The sequence below is a fragment of the Lampris incognitus genome, chromosome 18 (assembly GCF_029633865.1).
Source record: "Lampris incognitus isolate fLamInc1 chromosome 18, fLamInc1.hap2, whole genome shotgun sequence".
Lineage (NCBI taxonomy): Eukaryota > Metazoa > Chordata > Actinopteri > Lampriformes > Lampridae > Lampris > Lampris incognitus.
Window position 1 is genome coordinate 16543747 of NC_079228.1, and position 16146 is coordinate 16559892.

At 46.8% G+C, this 16146-nt stretch overlaps 2 protein-coding genes across 2 annotated transcripts in view; both read left to right on the plus strand.

The window, feature by feature from the left end:
- LOC130128354 (transmembrane protein 196) overlaps positions 1-5541 on the plus strand; it is an 8120-nt gene extending 2579 nt beyond the window's left edge. The window contains exons 2-5 of the mRNA XM_056297979.1: positions 166-222; positions 3644-3779; positions 5190-5308; positions 5470-5541. Coding sequence (XP_056153954.1) covers positions 166-222; positions 3644-3779; positions 5190-5308; positions 5470-5541 — 384 coding nt within the window. The remainder of the gene's footprint in view (positions 1-165; positions 223-3643; positions 3780-5189; positions 5309-5469) is intronic.
- Positions 5542-9954: 4413 nt separating this feature from the next.
- polr1f (RNA polymerase I subunit F) lies at positions 9955-15898 on the plus strand. The gene is made up of 4 exons (XM_056298645.1): positions 9955-10254; positions 10500-10641; positions 12269-12477; positions 14498-15898. The coding sequence occupies exons 1-4, from the start codon at positions 10046-10048 to the stop codon at positions 14961-14963; spliced, it is 1026 nt and encodes a 341-aa protein (XP_056154620.1). The 5' UTR covers positions 9955-10045; the 3' UTR covers positions 14964-15898.
- Positions 15899-16146: the final 248 nt, after the last annotated feature.

A 16146-nucleotide genomic window follows, 5' to 3' on the forward strand; every position in this document is an offset into this window, starting at 1 on the left:
GGTTGAGGACGCGTGCACGTGGGCGTATTTAAAACCGAAGCACATTTTTAATAATCCATCATTGAAATTCTGTTTTCTGTTATTAACGTCATCGAGTTGGTGCCTGAGCATGTCCCAGTTACTGAAAAGGTGGATTTGATGACGTTGCCTTCTCTTTCCTTCCAGTTTCTGCTCTGTGGGATGTGTGGGGTGCTGTGTGCCAGAAAAAGGACTGGCCTCATCGTAAGTACACGCTGCAGAGACACAACTGTGTCAGTCTGTGTATGTATGTGTGTGTATATATATATATATATTATGTGTGTGTGTGTATGTATATATGTGTGTATATGTATATTTATATATTATATGTGTGTGTGTGTATGTATGTATGTAGGTAGGTAGGTAGGTAGGTAGGTAGGTAGGTAGGTAGGTAGGTAGGTATAGGTATAGGTATGTTTGTATGTATGCATGTAGGTATGTATGTATGTGTTTTTGTGTATGTATATATTATGTGTGTGTGTCTATATATATATATATATACATATATACATATATATATATATATACGCACACATATACATATACATACATATATACATATACATATATACATACATATATATACATACATATATACACACACACACACACACACACATATATATATATATATATATATATATATATATATATAAAATCTCCAACCAAAATTAGGGGCGTGACACTGGGCAACGTAACTGTATAATTCTTTGTGAAAAAAAACATTAGCAGCTGATGAGTGCGAGACGCACGAAACAGACCTGTACTGCTATGCATTAACATCTGTATCCATGTTGATATATATATATATATGTATATACACACACACACACATATATATATATATTAGAGCCCTGCATGGGCCAACATTTCCAGCCCCAGCCCAACAAAGTCTGCAATTTTTCAGCCTGAGCCTGACATCAATGTCCCTTTAATTAAGCTCTCTCTGATACACGCCAACACACACACGCGACAGGATCAACTGTGGTGTGTAATGCACGTGTACATGCATATATATAATATTTATAATATAATCAATACAACACTATCTCATGCAGTGGCCTATGTGTGCCCTGCATGCATATGGGAAGCTAAATGAGCCCGAGCCCGACCCGAGCCCGATCAATAATAAAAAATATTGGCCCAGCCTGAATCAACTCAGCATGTCGGGGCCCATCAGGACCCAACGGGCCTGCAGAACTCTAATCTATATGTATGTAGCATATGTATATAATATATATACACAGTATATATATACAGTATATGTATATATATATATATATATATATATATATATACACAGTATATATATACACGGTATATATACACACAGTATATATACACACAGTGTGTGTGTATGTGTGTATGTGTGTAAGTGTGTATGTGTGTATGTATGTATATACGTATATATATAGCATATGTATATATAGCATATATAATATGTATATAGCATATGTATATGTATACAGTATATGTATATGTATGTGGCTGTTCTTGTCCCGTGATTTAAAACCCTGTTGAGGTGCTTTCGTTAGGACATGATATTACAGCCTCTCTCTCTCTCTCTCTCTCTCTCTCTCCTCTCTCTCTCTCTCTCTCTCTCTCTCTCTCTCTCTCTCTCCTCTCTCTCTCTCTCTCTCTCTCTCTCTCTCTCTCTCTCTCTCTCGCTTCCCAGATTCACAACATGTGAGGGTGTCAACTTGGCTTTTTTCAGCTTTTACAAACTTGGCCACCATAAAAGAGGGATCACTTTATTTGGGGAATAATTATATTTTGTTTTTTCTTCTTGTTGTCTCCACATTATGTTCTTCTGTACCTTTCTCTCTCCACTTTCCATCCTTTCACTTATTCCCCGGGACCCTTCGTGTGGTAGCCTTGCGTTAATGTCTGCAGGTAAACCTGCTCCTGCAGGCCTGATCAGCTCCTGCTCGTAGGAGAGGTCTTCACTGTGCATGATGCAGCGCATCTGCACAGTGTCCTGCCATCTGCATGTAGGCTGGGCCGTAAATGTACTCACTACTACACTACTACACTAACAAGGTGTGTAGTACATGTATGAGTACACATACATATATAGCAGTAGACACGTAGCATGTGGATGTCCTCAAAAAACTTCTGTCTTACTCTGCAAAATACAGACATCCTAAGGGGTGTGTGTGTGTGTGTGTGTGTGTGTGTGTGTGTGTGTGTGTGGGCTGTCCTCGGCAGGTACGCACAGAGTGTTCTGAGAGACATTTGTGAGCAAACCAGAGGAGACAAGCAGTCACCTCTCCTCTCCTCTTTCTCTCCTCCTTCTGTTCCTCTCCCCGCCTGTCTCTCTTTCTCCGTTTGTCTTCTGTCTTGCTTCTCAGTGACTGCCTCACCGCCTCTCACTGTCTCTGAGTCATCCCGCCACTGCCTCCCCCCCTCTCTCCCTCTCTCCCCCTCCCTCCCTCCCTCTCCCTCTCTCTCTCTCTGTCTCTGTCTCTCTCTGTCTCTCTCTCTGACCCCAAACTACGGGGGATGATGTTAATGATGGATCAATGTCAGCACCACCTAGTGTAACAGAGACATCTCTCAACCTTTCTCTACCTCCATCATACACCATCCATCCCTGTTCATCGTCCCTGTCTCAGATTTTGCTTCTCTCTCTCTCTCTCTCTCTCCCTCTCTCAATGTCTCCCCCCTCACTCCATCCTAGCTCAATATCTCATTGTCTCTGCACTCACTCTCCTCTGCCCTCTCTTTCCGATACCCCCTTCTCACTCACTCTTTCCATCGTCCTCCACCTCTCTGTAAACCCCACCCCCCGCCCTGTTTCCATCCTCTGTTTTTTGTCCCGGTGATTGCATTAGGTTGCTCAGGCTCCGGCCTCCTGCGAGCTGATTTGTCACCCACATACCGCTGGGTAATGATTGAAACCCGAGCTTGCCCTTTTGCGTGTGGTTAAAGGCACTAAAGGCATCCGCGGGGGGAGAGAAAGGGAGGCAGAGCTGCGCTCCAGACACTAGCACGTGTTGCACAAATATGACTGTGTGCCCATTCACACACACACACACACACACACACACACACACACACACACACACACACACACACACACACACACACACGCATGCATGCATGCAAGCACACAGTGTGGTCGGAAAACTCGGTTCTGTCCTAGTTAGTATTACATAACCATTTTAGCCAGGTTGTAGATGTTTGAAATGACTGATGTCCACTTTAAGACACCAGTCTGCGAGATTTTACATGTTGGAAGTAACTTTTTTCCATCCCGTTTGCACACGTGGACAAACACACAGCAGCAAGGGGTGCGTTAAGTATATCCACTAGTCGCCCAACATCCGTGGGGGAGACGGTGCTCTGCTCTGCGGAGTGATTGGATTTTCTAACAGGAAATAGGATCAGTGTGGACTGACACACATGACTCATCACAGCAGCCGTGGCGCGCTGACAGGAGGAGATCCAATAGCGCTTCACCTCATCACAGTTTGTCAGAACTTGTTTACGGTGTGGAGACGGGGAGAGCCACTGTACGCACGCACCCACTTAAACCATTCTCTTCTCTCTCTCTCACTTGCCCCCCCCTTTGTTTCCTCTATCTTCCCTGCCCCCCCTCCTCCCTCCTCCCTCTCTCTCTCAGATGATCCTCTTCTCTGCATGCTGTATCTGCGGTCTGATCGGGGGGATCCTCAACTTCCAGTTTGTGCGAGCGCTGAATAGACGGCCGGACCCCCTGCACTCCGTGCACCTGGCCGCCATGACACTTGCCTGCCTGGGTATCAAACACGGTGTCCTACCTAATGCATGACAGCCAGCAGTACCCATAGACGCTCTGTCTTCCCCTGTATGTCTGCGCTATGTTTATCTGTCGTCTTGTCTCACCCCGTTTATTGTAAAGCGACTTTCAGTGTTAGAAAAGCGCTATTTAAGATTTATTATTATTATTATTATTATTATTATTATTATCTTACTGGTTGAAATATACACCAACTGAAAAGTCAGTGAAAGCAGTGCAGGGCGGCACGGTGGAGCAGTGGTTAGCGCTGTCGCCTCACAGCAAGTAGGTCCTGGGTTCAAACCCCGGGGTAGTCCAACCTTGGGGGTCATCCCGGGTCGTCCTCTGTGTGGAGTTTGCATGTTCTCCCCGTGTCTGCGCGGGCTTCCTCCCACAATCCAGAGACATGTAGGTCAGGTGTATGTCCCTAGGTGTGTGTGTGTGTGTGTGTGTGTGTGTGTGTGTCGGCCCTGTGATGGCCTGGTGGCCTGTCCAGGATGTCTCCCCCACCTGCCGCCCAAAGACTGCTAGGATAGGCTCCAGTATCCCTGCGACCCCAATTGGGATAAGCGGCTTGGATGGATGGATGGATGGATGGATGGATGAAAAGTATTGCGTAATAAGACAACAAAATGTGAGAGAAGGAAAACCACATCAAGTCAGTTTATATGAATAAAAGCGTGGCAGTCTATTCCGTTGCCTACCAACACGGGGATCGGCGGTTCGAATCCCTGTGTTAACTCCGGCTTGGTCGGGCGTCCCTACAGACACAATTGGCCGTGTCTGCGGGTGGGAAGCCGGATGTGGGTATGTGTCCTGGTTGCTGCACTAGCACCTCCTCTGGTCGGTCGGGGCACCTGTTCGGGGTGGGAGGGGAGGTGGAACTGGGGGGAATAGCGTGATCCTCCCACGTGCTATGCCCCCCTGGCGAAACTCCTCACTGTCAGGTGAGGCTGGCGACTACACACGTATCGGAGGAGGCATGTGGTAATCTGCAGCCCTCCCCGGATCGGCAGAGGTGGTGGAGCAGCGACCAGGACGGCTCAGAAGAGTGGGGTAACTGGCTGGGTACAGCTGGGAAGAAAAAAGGGGGGGGGAGGGAAAAAAATCCACTAAAATTAAAGAAAGACCACATCTACCATGATACCAGCCAGTACTGTAACGTGATATATGCCAAATACACACATTCACTTCAACTCAATGTACCAGACGCCTCCTACTGATGGGATTATTCTATGTCCTTGCCTAGACGTTGTTGATTGGTTCAGATGTGTGACCTCACTGGCCCGAGATCAAATCCTGCTACTGCTTCCTCTCCATAGCCCCCCCCCACTCTGTCCCCTTCTCTGCATGTCCCACCGTCTAAATAAGGCATAACGAACTAAAAAGGACTGCTTGTCCTGCTCTCCAGGGATCTCCTCGTGTACCCTGTCGACCTGGCTGACCTGCCGGCTGGCGAGCTCCGAGCAGCAGCGGATGTTCTTAGAGAGGGAGCACTCGCTGCACCATTCCCACGAGATGGCTGAGAAGGTAGGAGATGGCGCCCGTGGTGGGATAGCATGGGCTATACTTGAGGGCCAATGAATGAAGTGCGGAACGCAAACTGAATGCTCTGATCTGTGTGTGTGTGTGTGTGTGTGTGTTTGTGTGTGTGTGTGTGTGTGTGTGTGTGTGCGCGCACGCATCCTCAGGAGATTTTGGACAACTCCAGCAACGGCATCCCCCAGATCTCCTACAACGGTCACACCACCGCATCGCTCTAACATCGGATCACTGTCCTGATAGCACCATGAAATGAGAGGCGGGGATGGGGGCTGGGGGGCATGTGCTCAGGGCAACTTGAACACGACTGAAATGTTCACAGACAAGAGTCAGTTGTACGATACACCGCTGTCTGTGTGTACAAAGGCAGGGTGTCTTCCGCTGCGTACCCTGCAGCACATTTTCATGAAGGGAACAAATCATGGTTCCGTGCCAAGGGAGCCATGTTGTCTACCATTGGGCCAAGAGGATATTGGGGGGGGGGGAGTCCTGGAATCGTTGGATATACGTCATTCAAGCGTGGGATCCCTTCCCCTCTGACACGACACCTGCTCGGATGGGAGTTGCTTGAATGACAGCGCAGCTGGCGAACTGTGTGACGTCATCTGACCTTTAAACTAATGAGCAGGAAGGATAGATTTAATCAGCCAGATGCCTCAAAGCCAAGAGCACAAATGGAGCATGCAGCTAATTCACTTGTTTTGAGAAGCCAATGCTATTTCAGTTTCTTTATGCCCTCCCTTCTCTCTCTCTCTCTCTCTCTCTCTCTCTCTCTCTCTCTCTCTCTCTCTCTCTCTCTCTCTCTCTCTCTCTCTCTGTGTCTCTCTCTCTCTCTGGGTTTATGGAATGCAGATTCTAAGTTAGCCTACAGTAAACTGTACGTAGCCTGATAATGGAATGCTGTGCGGTGATGCCCAATATCCATGCTTGTCTGTATAGCAGGAAACTAGTCGTTATCTATAAATCAAAAATATTTTTATATAAGCTTCTTATAAAAGGGAAATTAAAATAGTATTTAAATGTGACCCATTTGAGCTTTTGTCTGTGTTTTCTTGGCTTTTTTTTTTAAATAGCAGTACATCTCTTACATGGAGTTCTCTACACATCTGTAATGTAACCTTACCGTTGATGTGTGTTGGGGTAGTACACGCGCGCGCGCGCGCGCACAGAGAGAGAGGGGGGGGGAGAGAGCAGTAAGGTAAATCTCGTCTTACTCCTCCGAAAATAGCCAACTCAAGCATGTTTTATCTCATTACACAAGACTGATGGGTGGATGGATGGATGGACTGAACGTGAGAACGACGGGAGTGTGACTGCATGCGCATGTCTTCTATTTTGTTCAGCTCCATTTGAAAGTGTGTCTGAGGGGTATTGTTCATAAATATGTGTGTGCGCGCGCTCGAACAGTTACCTAACTGCTGGTCGTTTCTGGGCATTTTGATAAATATCCCTCATGGTGGGCGTCCGGGGTAGTGTAGCGGTCATTTCCGCTGCCTACCAACACGGGGATCAGCGGTTCGAATCCCCGTGTTGCCTCTGGCTTGGTCGGGCGTCCCTACAGACACAATTGGCCGTGTGTGCGGCTGGGAAGCCGGATGTGGGTATGTGTCCTGGTCGCTGCACTAGCGCCTCCTCTGGTCGGTCGGGGCGCCTATTCGGGGGGGAACTGGGGGGGAATAGCATGCTACGTCCCCCTGTCGAAACTTCTCACTGACAGGTGGCTGGCGACTCCACATATATGTATCGAAGGAGGCATGTGGTAGTCTGCAGCCCTCCATCGTTAGAGGGGGTGGAACAGCGGCCGGGGAGGCTCGGAAGAGTGGGGTAATTGGCCGAACACAACTGGGGAGAAAAAAAAGGGGGGGGGATTCCCTCATGTTTTTCAATGAATACTTGTAATCTTATATAAAGCTATAGGTACCCAATCACAGGTTGACGAGGTGTACGCCACACAATCGATATAGGAAGAGTGTTACGTCACCTCTTTGCATAGGGACCTCCATATAACACAGTGGTCCCTCTGGCCCTGAGCTATCGGTTCATACATTACACATACATTCACATGCAAACACACACACACACATGCCCCTCCTCCTGCTGCACAGCTGTGACCTCTCAATAAAGATGCACGCCCGCAGCAACAACCTCCACACTATCAATGCTCATTACACTGTTTGCTTACTCCAGACTGTGTGTGTGTGTGTGTGTGTGTGTGTGTGTGTGTGTGTGTGTGTGTGTGTGTGTGTGTGTGTGTGTGTGTGTGTGTTTCTGTGTTGACTACAACCCATAGCAGCAGAACCCACAGGGAGGTCTCGCTGACTAAGGAGCCACGTCACTATTTATCACTGTGGCTACGGATAGACCCACGCCTCGGTGTCTCAGAGCATCAGAGTCTACTCTGTGCCGTGGTCTGGTGTGATATATGGTACATGGTACATAGTATATGGTATATGGTATGGGCAATATAGTATATAAGCAACATGGTATAATATATGGGCATAGGTTGTTGATTACTCGACCATAACAAAACTCTAGTATATAGTAGCAACTACTTGTTGTGCATACATGCTTGCCTCCAATGTCCCTTTCTTCCATTTATGTCGGGGTTTTTTTATTTGTTGTTTTTCCTCTGTGTGTGTGTGTGTGTGTGTGTGTGTGTGTGTGTGTGTGAGGGATGTGTGCAAGTGCTAGAATCTGCTGTGTACTGGAGTCAAATTCCTCGCTTGCATAGGTACACTTAGCCAATAAAGTCGATTCTGATTCTGATTAGTGTATGTTTGCATATGAATGTGTGTGTGTGTATATATATAGTGTTAAATGCTAAATCAGACCATGTGATTTCAAATCGTGCTGTCTTTCAGTAACCAGTGACATGAGATAAATGTGGGTAATTAATCTTTTATTTATTTATTTTGAGATACTTTATTGATCCCCGTGGGGAAATCATGCTCTGCATTTAATCCACCCTAGCTGTGTAGCTAGGAGCAGGGGGCAGCTGCCGTACAGCATCCGGGGACCAACTCCAGTTCATCTTGCCATGCCTCGGTCAGGGGCACAGACACCCTAACATGCATGTCTTTTTGATGGTGGAGGAAACCGGAGCACCCGGAGAAAACCCACCGCAGACACGGGGGGGGAGGTATAAACTCCACACAGAGGACGACCTGGGATGACCCCCACCCCAAGGTTGGACAGCCCCGGGGTTCGAACCCAGGACCTTCTTGCTGTGAGGCGACAGCGTTAGCCACTGCGCCGCCAATAATAAGTTGCATAATAATAATAATAATAATAATAATTTTTCGAATGGCAACGCCATCCGAGAAAAAAACACCTCAGTGAAAGTCACAGAGAAGCTGACCAAGTACAAATACCTGGAGATTGAAATCAACAGGATGTGGGAAATGAACAACACCCGTGGTCATCGGAGCTCTAGGACTCATGAAGAAGGGGATGGAAAAGTTCACCAACCGTATCCCAGGCAACATCAACATCGGTGCAGTCCAGAAGATCGCCCTCCTCGGAAAAGCCCACATATTACAGCGAGTACTGTGACATCAATCAAGTGACATCTGCCCTATAGTGCCTCAGGTCCATAGTTTGGACCCGGCTCTACAGGACGTACAACAGGAAACGTGGAAAAAATCATAATAATCATCATAATGATAATAATGGATTACATTTATATAGCGCTTTTCTAGACACCCAAAGCGCTAGTATGTGTGTTTTTTTGTCTGTGTAGCGATGTGTGCACACTCCGCCCATGCGCAGGTCACCCTAATGATCTTCATGCATAACTTTAGGGTAGATTATAGAGTTAAGGAATATGTCTGAAATTTATTAGTTGGAATGGTTTAACAAAGGACATGTTGACCAGGTAATGCCCTCTCACAAACACACACACACACACACACACACACACACACGCTTCCTTCTACTTGACAAATAGCTTCATATCCTCTCAATTGTCCCCTACTGTGATGAGACTGGAAGGGGGGCAATGGATCTGTCTGTCTTATCGATGGTTTGTTTGCAGTACTATGTGTCTGCCATAAGGTAGGGGTCTAACAAAAAGCATGGGCAAATAAATAGACTAAAGCAACTAAACAAATCAACTCATCTTGGCCATTGTGTTTCTTATTTCATTACATAGGGAAACATTGCTACCATACACTATGTGTGGAAGCTAGTTAACGCATCGTGGGGGACGACGTGATGCTTTTGGCTTGTTATTTAATGACCCCCATCACTCCAGTGTTCAGGATTAGGAACATTAACCTTCTAAAACCTTGGATCATTATCAATCATGTCTGAATTTGTAGAGTTATTGACAGAAAAAAGCCAATCAATTTAAGACAGATGTTTAAAGATAATTACTATGGATGTGTCATTGTATAGCATTAAGGAAGTTGCGTTATTATATTTATATGTATGGCTTCATGATACGTGCAGACAGGTTAGCGTGTCTTTTCACGGATGCGAATTGCGGTTATTTCTGTTGTAACACGGCCTCCGCACCGGCAGAGGGCGAAAGCCAAAACCTTTTTTGAATATGATCACAGCCTGCGTTCCCTCTCCAAAACGGAACTAAAACCCTGTTCGTTGATCTTTTTCATTTCCCGAAACAGCATGGCGAAGACTGGACATGGAGGAGACGCGGCGAAACACGTGAAGCGGTCGAACCAAGTCTCCGCCGCCCTCCCGCTGACATCGACGCCTCCCGCTGACATGGACGAGTCCAAGGCTCCGCGCAGAGAGCCGGAGCCGTCCCTGATTCCCACCTTCGCGGAGGCCTCCCGTTTGGTGTCAGCGCCCTACTCGTGTCTGGTGGTGGCCGCGCACAGGCGACATGTCGCGCTGCCACCAATGTATGTGAAAAAGAAGAAGACCGGCATCCAGGAGCAGCTGAACACGGAGCTGCTCAGATACTCCGAAAGGTATCGGCCGCTGGCTGGTTTGAGATGTGCCGTTGCTAATCACGTTTGGTCGAGGACGGCTAACCTAGCCTAGCCTAGCCGAGCCTAGCCTAGCCGAGCAATGCAAGTGAACGTAGCAGCGTGCAGTCACGTCGATGGCTAATCTTGCAATACTGCTGGCGTGTTCTTCCTGATCAAAAGTCACGTCTCAAATATAAACAGCTCGCGGTAAACTTCTAACGACACCTTCTCTCCCCCGTTTGCAGACTTCAAGGGGTGCCCTTGGCGTTTGACTGCATCAAGCTACTGAGCGGCCACGGAGCTATCTACGACGACAACGGCTACATCCACATTGACATAGAGGTTAACTTTGTTGTCTTCCAGCCCAGCCGAGGAAAGGAACTAATGGTGAGCAGCTGTTATGGGAGGGGGGGAGGTTGCGCATGCGTGTAAGTGGAGGGTTTACCTGATAGGGGTCTAATATATCAATAACAGGATGCGTACTAGACGTTTTTTTGAGATTTGTGAACACCGCGTTCGCAACCGGTACACACGTTTGACTTCATAGATCCCTGTTGTGACTGCGCGCACGGAGCGAGCTCCTTGCCCCACTCCCCGTAACTCCCATATTTTACCTTACACGTTGTGGAAACGCCTCGTGTGGTTTCCCAACAGATGTTCGATGATTCCTCTTTTCATACTGACAAATGAATGATTCTAGTGAAGAGAAATGGATAAGGCAAACTATCCCATTTTTTTTATTGCCCCCCCCCTTTCTCCCCAGTTGTACTCTACTCTTCCGAGCTGTCCCGGTTGCCGCTCCACCTCCTCTGCCGATCCAGGGAGGGCTGCAGACTACCACATGCCTCCTCCCATACATGTGGAGTCACCAGCCGCTTCTATTCACCTGACAGTGAGGAGGTTCGCAGTGGGGGAGGATCACGCTATTCCCCCCAATTCCCCCTCCCCCCTGAACAGGCGCCCTGATCGACCAGAGGAGGCGCTAGTGCAGCAACCAGGACCCATACCCACATCCGGCTTCCCACCCGCAGACATGGCCAATTGTGTCTGTAGGGACGACCAAGCCGGAGGTAACACGGGGATTCAAACCGGCGATCCCTGTGTTGGTAGGCAACGGAATAGACCGCCACACCAGCTGGACACCTGCAAATTGCAATTTAATGTTGGCCTGGTTAACCGCAGTGTAAGGGTGTAAGTGAATGTACCTCAAGGACAGGAGGATTATGCCATCCCACACCTTGGGTATCACACGACTGAGGGTGTGTTGTCTTATCCCCGACCTGTCTGCCAGCTCCTGCTGAAACGTTCCAGTTGCAGGGGTGGAGAGAACTCTTATGGTGACAGGAATGGCTTCGTTTCTTTTTGTTGGGCATTCCAACACAGGACTCCATACAGAGATCTAAAATAATGGCTCTTGGAAATCTAAAACGATTCATCAACCAGTCATCGTGGGCCAGAAAATCTGCATGATCCCTGAACATCCGCTCTCGCCCTAGTCTCCCATTGGCAAGGTCCTCCAAACGCGCTAAAGCAGCCATTGCAAACTGTTACACATGACCGTTGGTGGCCTGTTTTTATAATGAGGACAATTTCAATTAATTGGTCATATTGGGCATCATTCGTTAGTGGTCCAAGTTCACACGTTTTCTTTCAGGCTAAATAGGCTGAGGCAAGATCATTGGCTTAATTCATAGTTATGCAATTTACTCCCAATTAAGACCAATTAAACTGTCATTTGTCATGCATGCACTTTGTTTTTGCCTTTCGACCACAATGTCGCTGTATCACACTGACTCAAAACATACCGTACGCACGATTTTTAAAATGATTTTTTTTTTTAATAATAAATATTAAACTCTTTGTATAAACAGCTGTCCACATGTTTCAGAGGCCATTTTTATGTGTGCGCACCTTCGTACATTTGACCCCGGGTGTTGACGTGTTCTGCCACCGCCACTCGCTGCCTTTACCTCCTTTTGCATTTGGTTTGATCCGTTTTCATCTCTATGTCCAGGGAAAGGTGAATAAGATTGGTGTGAGCCATGTGGGCTGTCTAGTGCACGGCTGCTTCAACGCCAGTATCCCCAAGCCCAGCCTTGTCTCTGTGGAGACCTGGCGGGATGCAGCTCCCAAGATGGGGACTGATTTGAAGTTTGAGGTGTTGCAGATCGATGCTGACGCAGCAGGAGTACTGCTGATCCGAGGACAGCTGGACAGAACCAGGTGAGGGTGTGATGATGATGTTTAGGGCTAAACAGTTAATCAAAATATTATCGAAATCATAATATGGCCAAGTGCAATATCCAGATTGTAGAAGCTGCCATTTTTTTAATAAAGGTAAATAAGCTCCAGCATCCTCGTGACCCTGAGAGCAGGATAAGCGGTTCAGAGAATGGATAGATGGATGTGTGACACCATTATAAATTACGTACTGTAGGGCTGCGGAGACGGCTTAGCCTACATATCTTGTTCTCCAGATGTAAGAAAACATGTTTCTTTGGTACAGACCCCAGCAAACGTTACATCATCACGATTTGAATAGTTTTTTTAGTGAAAAGGAAGATTGTCATTCAAAAATTACCATTCCCACTAATAGTGAATCATTGCAATCATGATATCTGTCAAAATAATCGCAGCATGACGTTTTTACTGTATCTAACAGCCCTTATGATGCTGATGATGATAACGACATGGCGGTTTGTGTGCGTTTGTCTCCGGATTTGCTTTGTGCGCTTTTAAAGTATTATTAACCCTAAATTACGCTTTTTGAGTTGCAGACATATCTAAGATAGATGAAACCTTCCTTTACAATCCCGGAAAGTATAACTTCACCAAACCACTCTCAATCAGGGGAAAAGATGCCACACTGCCCTTTTTTCAGTCTTCCTTAAATCTTCATCTCTGGTGCACTGCCGGCCCCAGCCAGATTGGTGGTGTAGTACTGAAAATTATATAGTCTGACATCAGTTGGCAGAAAGATTATAAAAATGCCAGAGTTAGGGGTGCTTCTCGGTGCCCCAGTTTCAGTGGTACACTTTTTTTTTTTTTTTTACCCCTATCGCACTTTACCCCACAGATCAACATTTTCAACTAGACTAGATGGAGACAAGCTGAATCTGTGTGTTTGTTCCTCTTAAAGGCAGTGATTCTCGACTCCGGTCCTCTGGACTCATTGTTTCCGGTTTTCTTATTGGTCGGGTGTAATCAGGAGGGTTTTAGATGGCACAGCAGGTGAACATAACTGACTACACTGCAGAATAGAAAACAATAGAAATAGAGTAGAAAACCAGCAGTATTGTGTGTCCTGAGGAGTTGAGAACCACAGCCTTAAGGGACATTTGAAAGCCGAAGTCTTCAGTTAACAGTCAGGGCAGTGTAAATTTGAAAAATATGAATGTGACTTCCAGGTGATAATGTGTGTCTAAAATAAATGGGTTGGAGATTGTTTTTTTTTTTTGGAAGCTGACTCGGACTGATGTTTATCCTGGGACAGGGCATGCATCAGTCTTTGATTGGTATAGGATTGGTTTGCATGGAATACAATCAGCAGTTGACCTGAAGTGTTGACAGACATTTTTTTGTCCCTTCAGACATCTGTGTGAGTTATTACTGTTCTGTTGCCAAATCATTTAATAGAAGGCTATTTATAGGAATTACTTTCATATTTATTGGTGCAGCACGTTGGCGCAGTGGTTCGCGCGGTTGCCTCACAGCAAGTAGGTCCTGGCTTCGAACTCCGAGGTTGTCCAACCTTGGGGGTCATCTCAGGTCGTCCTCTGAAGTTTGCATGTCTCCCCTTGTCTGTGTGAGTTTCCTCCTGGTGCTCCTGTTTCCTCCTGCAGTCCCAAGACATGTAGGTGAGGTGAATCGGCCGTACTAAATTGTCCCTAGGTGTGAATGTGTCGGCCCTGTCATGGACTGGCAGCCTGTCCAGGCTGTCTCCCCGCCTGCTGCCAAGTCCGCGACTTGCTGCAAGTCAGTTTATACAGAAGTTAGCATGCTACAACGGTCACAGTTCATTGCAATGGCGGCGGTTCAAATAAAAATGGCCGCTGCTCTGACCATCCTGCTATGTTGATTTGAATGGGAATAGCCATTCTATTCATTCAGTTTCTATGGGCTATCCTTCCCGGTTGATTTGTAAGAAATATTATGGAATAGAATCTTTTGTGACACAATGTTTCTGCTCTGCTTGACCTTTGACCTTACCAGTTGATGTGTATCATGTCTATGGTTGTCCTAGGGTCCAAGAGCTGCTGGCTATAGGTGAAAGCTTAGAGTCCAGCGTTCCCACAGACCATCTACAGCCTCCGGGCGCAGAGTCGAGCCCTGACAACACCTCCAAGAAGAAGAAGAAGAAAAAGGACAAATGCAAAGTGAAGGACGAGGAGTTCATTATACCCACATACCAGCCGGACAGCTGTGCCACGCTGGAGCTGAACGGGTCAGCGGGCGACGCAAACAGCGAAAACGTCGACGAGAAAAGAAAGGAGAAAAAGAAAAAAGAGAAACAGCCCAAAGAGGAGACAGAGGAGGTGGAACTATCTCTCATGGAGGTCCATACCAGTGACTCTAGCGGTTACCACAGCGACAGGCTGAGGAAGAAGAGGAAGAAGGAAACGGGCAGCGATGAAAGATGTTTGAACGATGACTCGGCAATACCAAAATCGAAGAAGAAGCGGAAAAGTGAGATTCAGCAGTTTGCCTGAATGGCTGGTCTCATTCCAGCAGGGAGGTGGCTCACTGTGCTTAATAACTGAGATGATGCTGACAGTGGCATTGATGAGGGTTGTAAAAATGCCTCAATGATCATAAACATTTTAACAAGCTGCATTTCTATCCCATGCTGGTTAGAAATCAGCTGGGGCTTTTTTTTTTTTTGTAATTTGGCTGTTCTCAAACCCATGAAATATGTTGACAGTGTTTTCAGAGAAAAAGGGAGAGCTGGTGCACAATCCCATCCAATGCCCAGTGGTTTATGGTTGATATATATATATATATATATGTGTGTGTGTGTGTGTGTGTGTGTGTATATATATATATATATATATATATATACCTTGAGAGGCTGATTTCGCAGCCAAGTTAAAGCTTTTGTGTTTGCACTTCCTATAATTAACCTGAAGGGGGCGCAAAGCTGTTTCAAAACGTCACATTGGCACACGGGCAGGAGGGAATGCATCTTCCCTTGTCTGGTTGATCTTGGCCCGGAAAGTAACTGGGTCATCTTTGCATTTTTTGGATTTTGAAATGGTATTATTAACCAACAAATATATTGTGCACTTCGGTTGTTGTTCAGGCGTTGTTTGCCGGTTGATTTTGGAGGGATGAGAGCGAGGCCAAAAAAAAAAAAAAAAGGTCGTTGGTCATTTTTTACACTTCCTACGGTTGCGCGTGTTGTTATTCTTCCGTGCACAGTTCCGTACACAGGACTGCCCCGGTGCTGTCCGTAAATCGAGGACATCTTCTCGAATGTTCAGCGTCACCGCCCGATATCGTAAGATCGTGTCCCCTCTTCTGAGTTATTTGCTCCTCTTTGCTCCCCTCGTGTGGAGCTAGCACAGTCTGGTTTTGCTGGTCATTGACTAAAGAGTGAAGAGAAACGGCTGACTTTGTCAAGTTTTGGTTCCCATTAAAGAGCTGTATATTCCGAGGTTGGGGTGTGTCCTCTTTTTTTTGTTGCTCCGAGTGCCTCAGACTTCTGATTGCAGCTGCAGGGAACTGCCGACGACGCATGACTTCTCACCTCTCGAGGAGACAAGATGTCGGGACTGAGTGTCCTCAACACTCGTCTTGCATTTTAGGGGTCATAATCAGGGAAACATGGGTATTAATACCACAGAGTTGCTGTTTTCAAGGGAAACTCTCCTACCAGCCTGTTCAGTGGGTGGG

What these genes read in the sequence shown, in the direction of transcription:
- polr1f (XM_056298645.1), top strand. Translation starts at nt 10,046, where the DNA reads ATGGACGAGTCCAAGGCTCCGCGCAGAGAGCCGGAGCCGTCCCTGATT. An exon ending in CTGCTCAGATACTCCGAAAG is followed by an intron (nt 10,255 to 10,499) that starts GTATCGGCCGCT and finishes CCCCGTTTGCAG; the next exon opens with ACTTCAAGGGGTGCCCTTGG. An exon ending in GCCGAGGAAAGGAACTAATG is followed by an intron (nt 10,642 to 12,268) that starts GTGAGCAGCTGT and finishes CTCTATGTCCAG; the next exon opens with GGAAAGGTGAATAAGATTGG.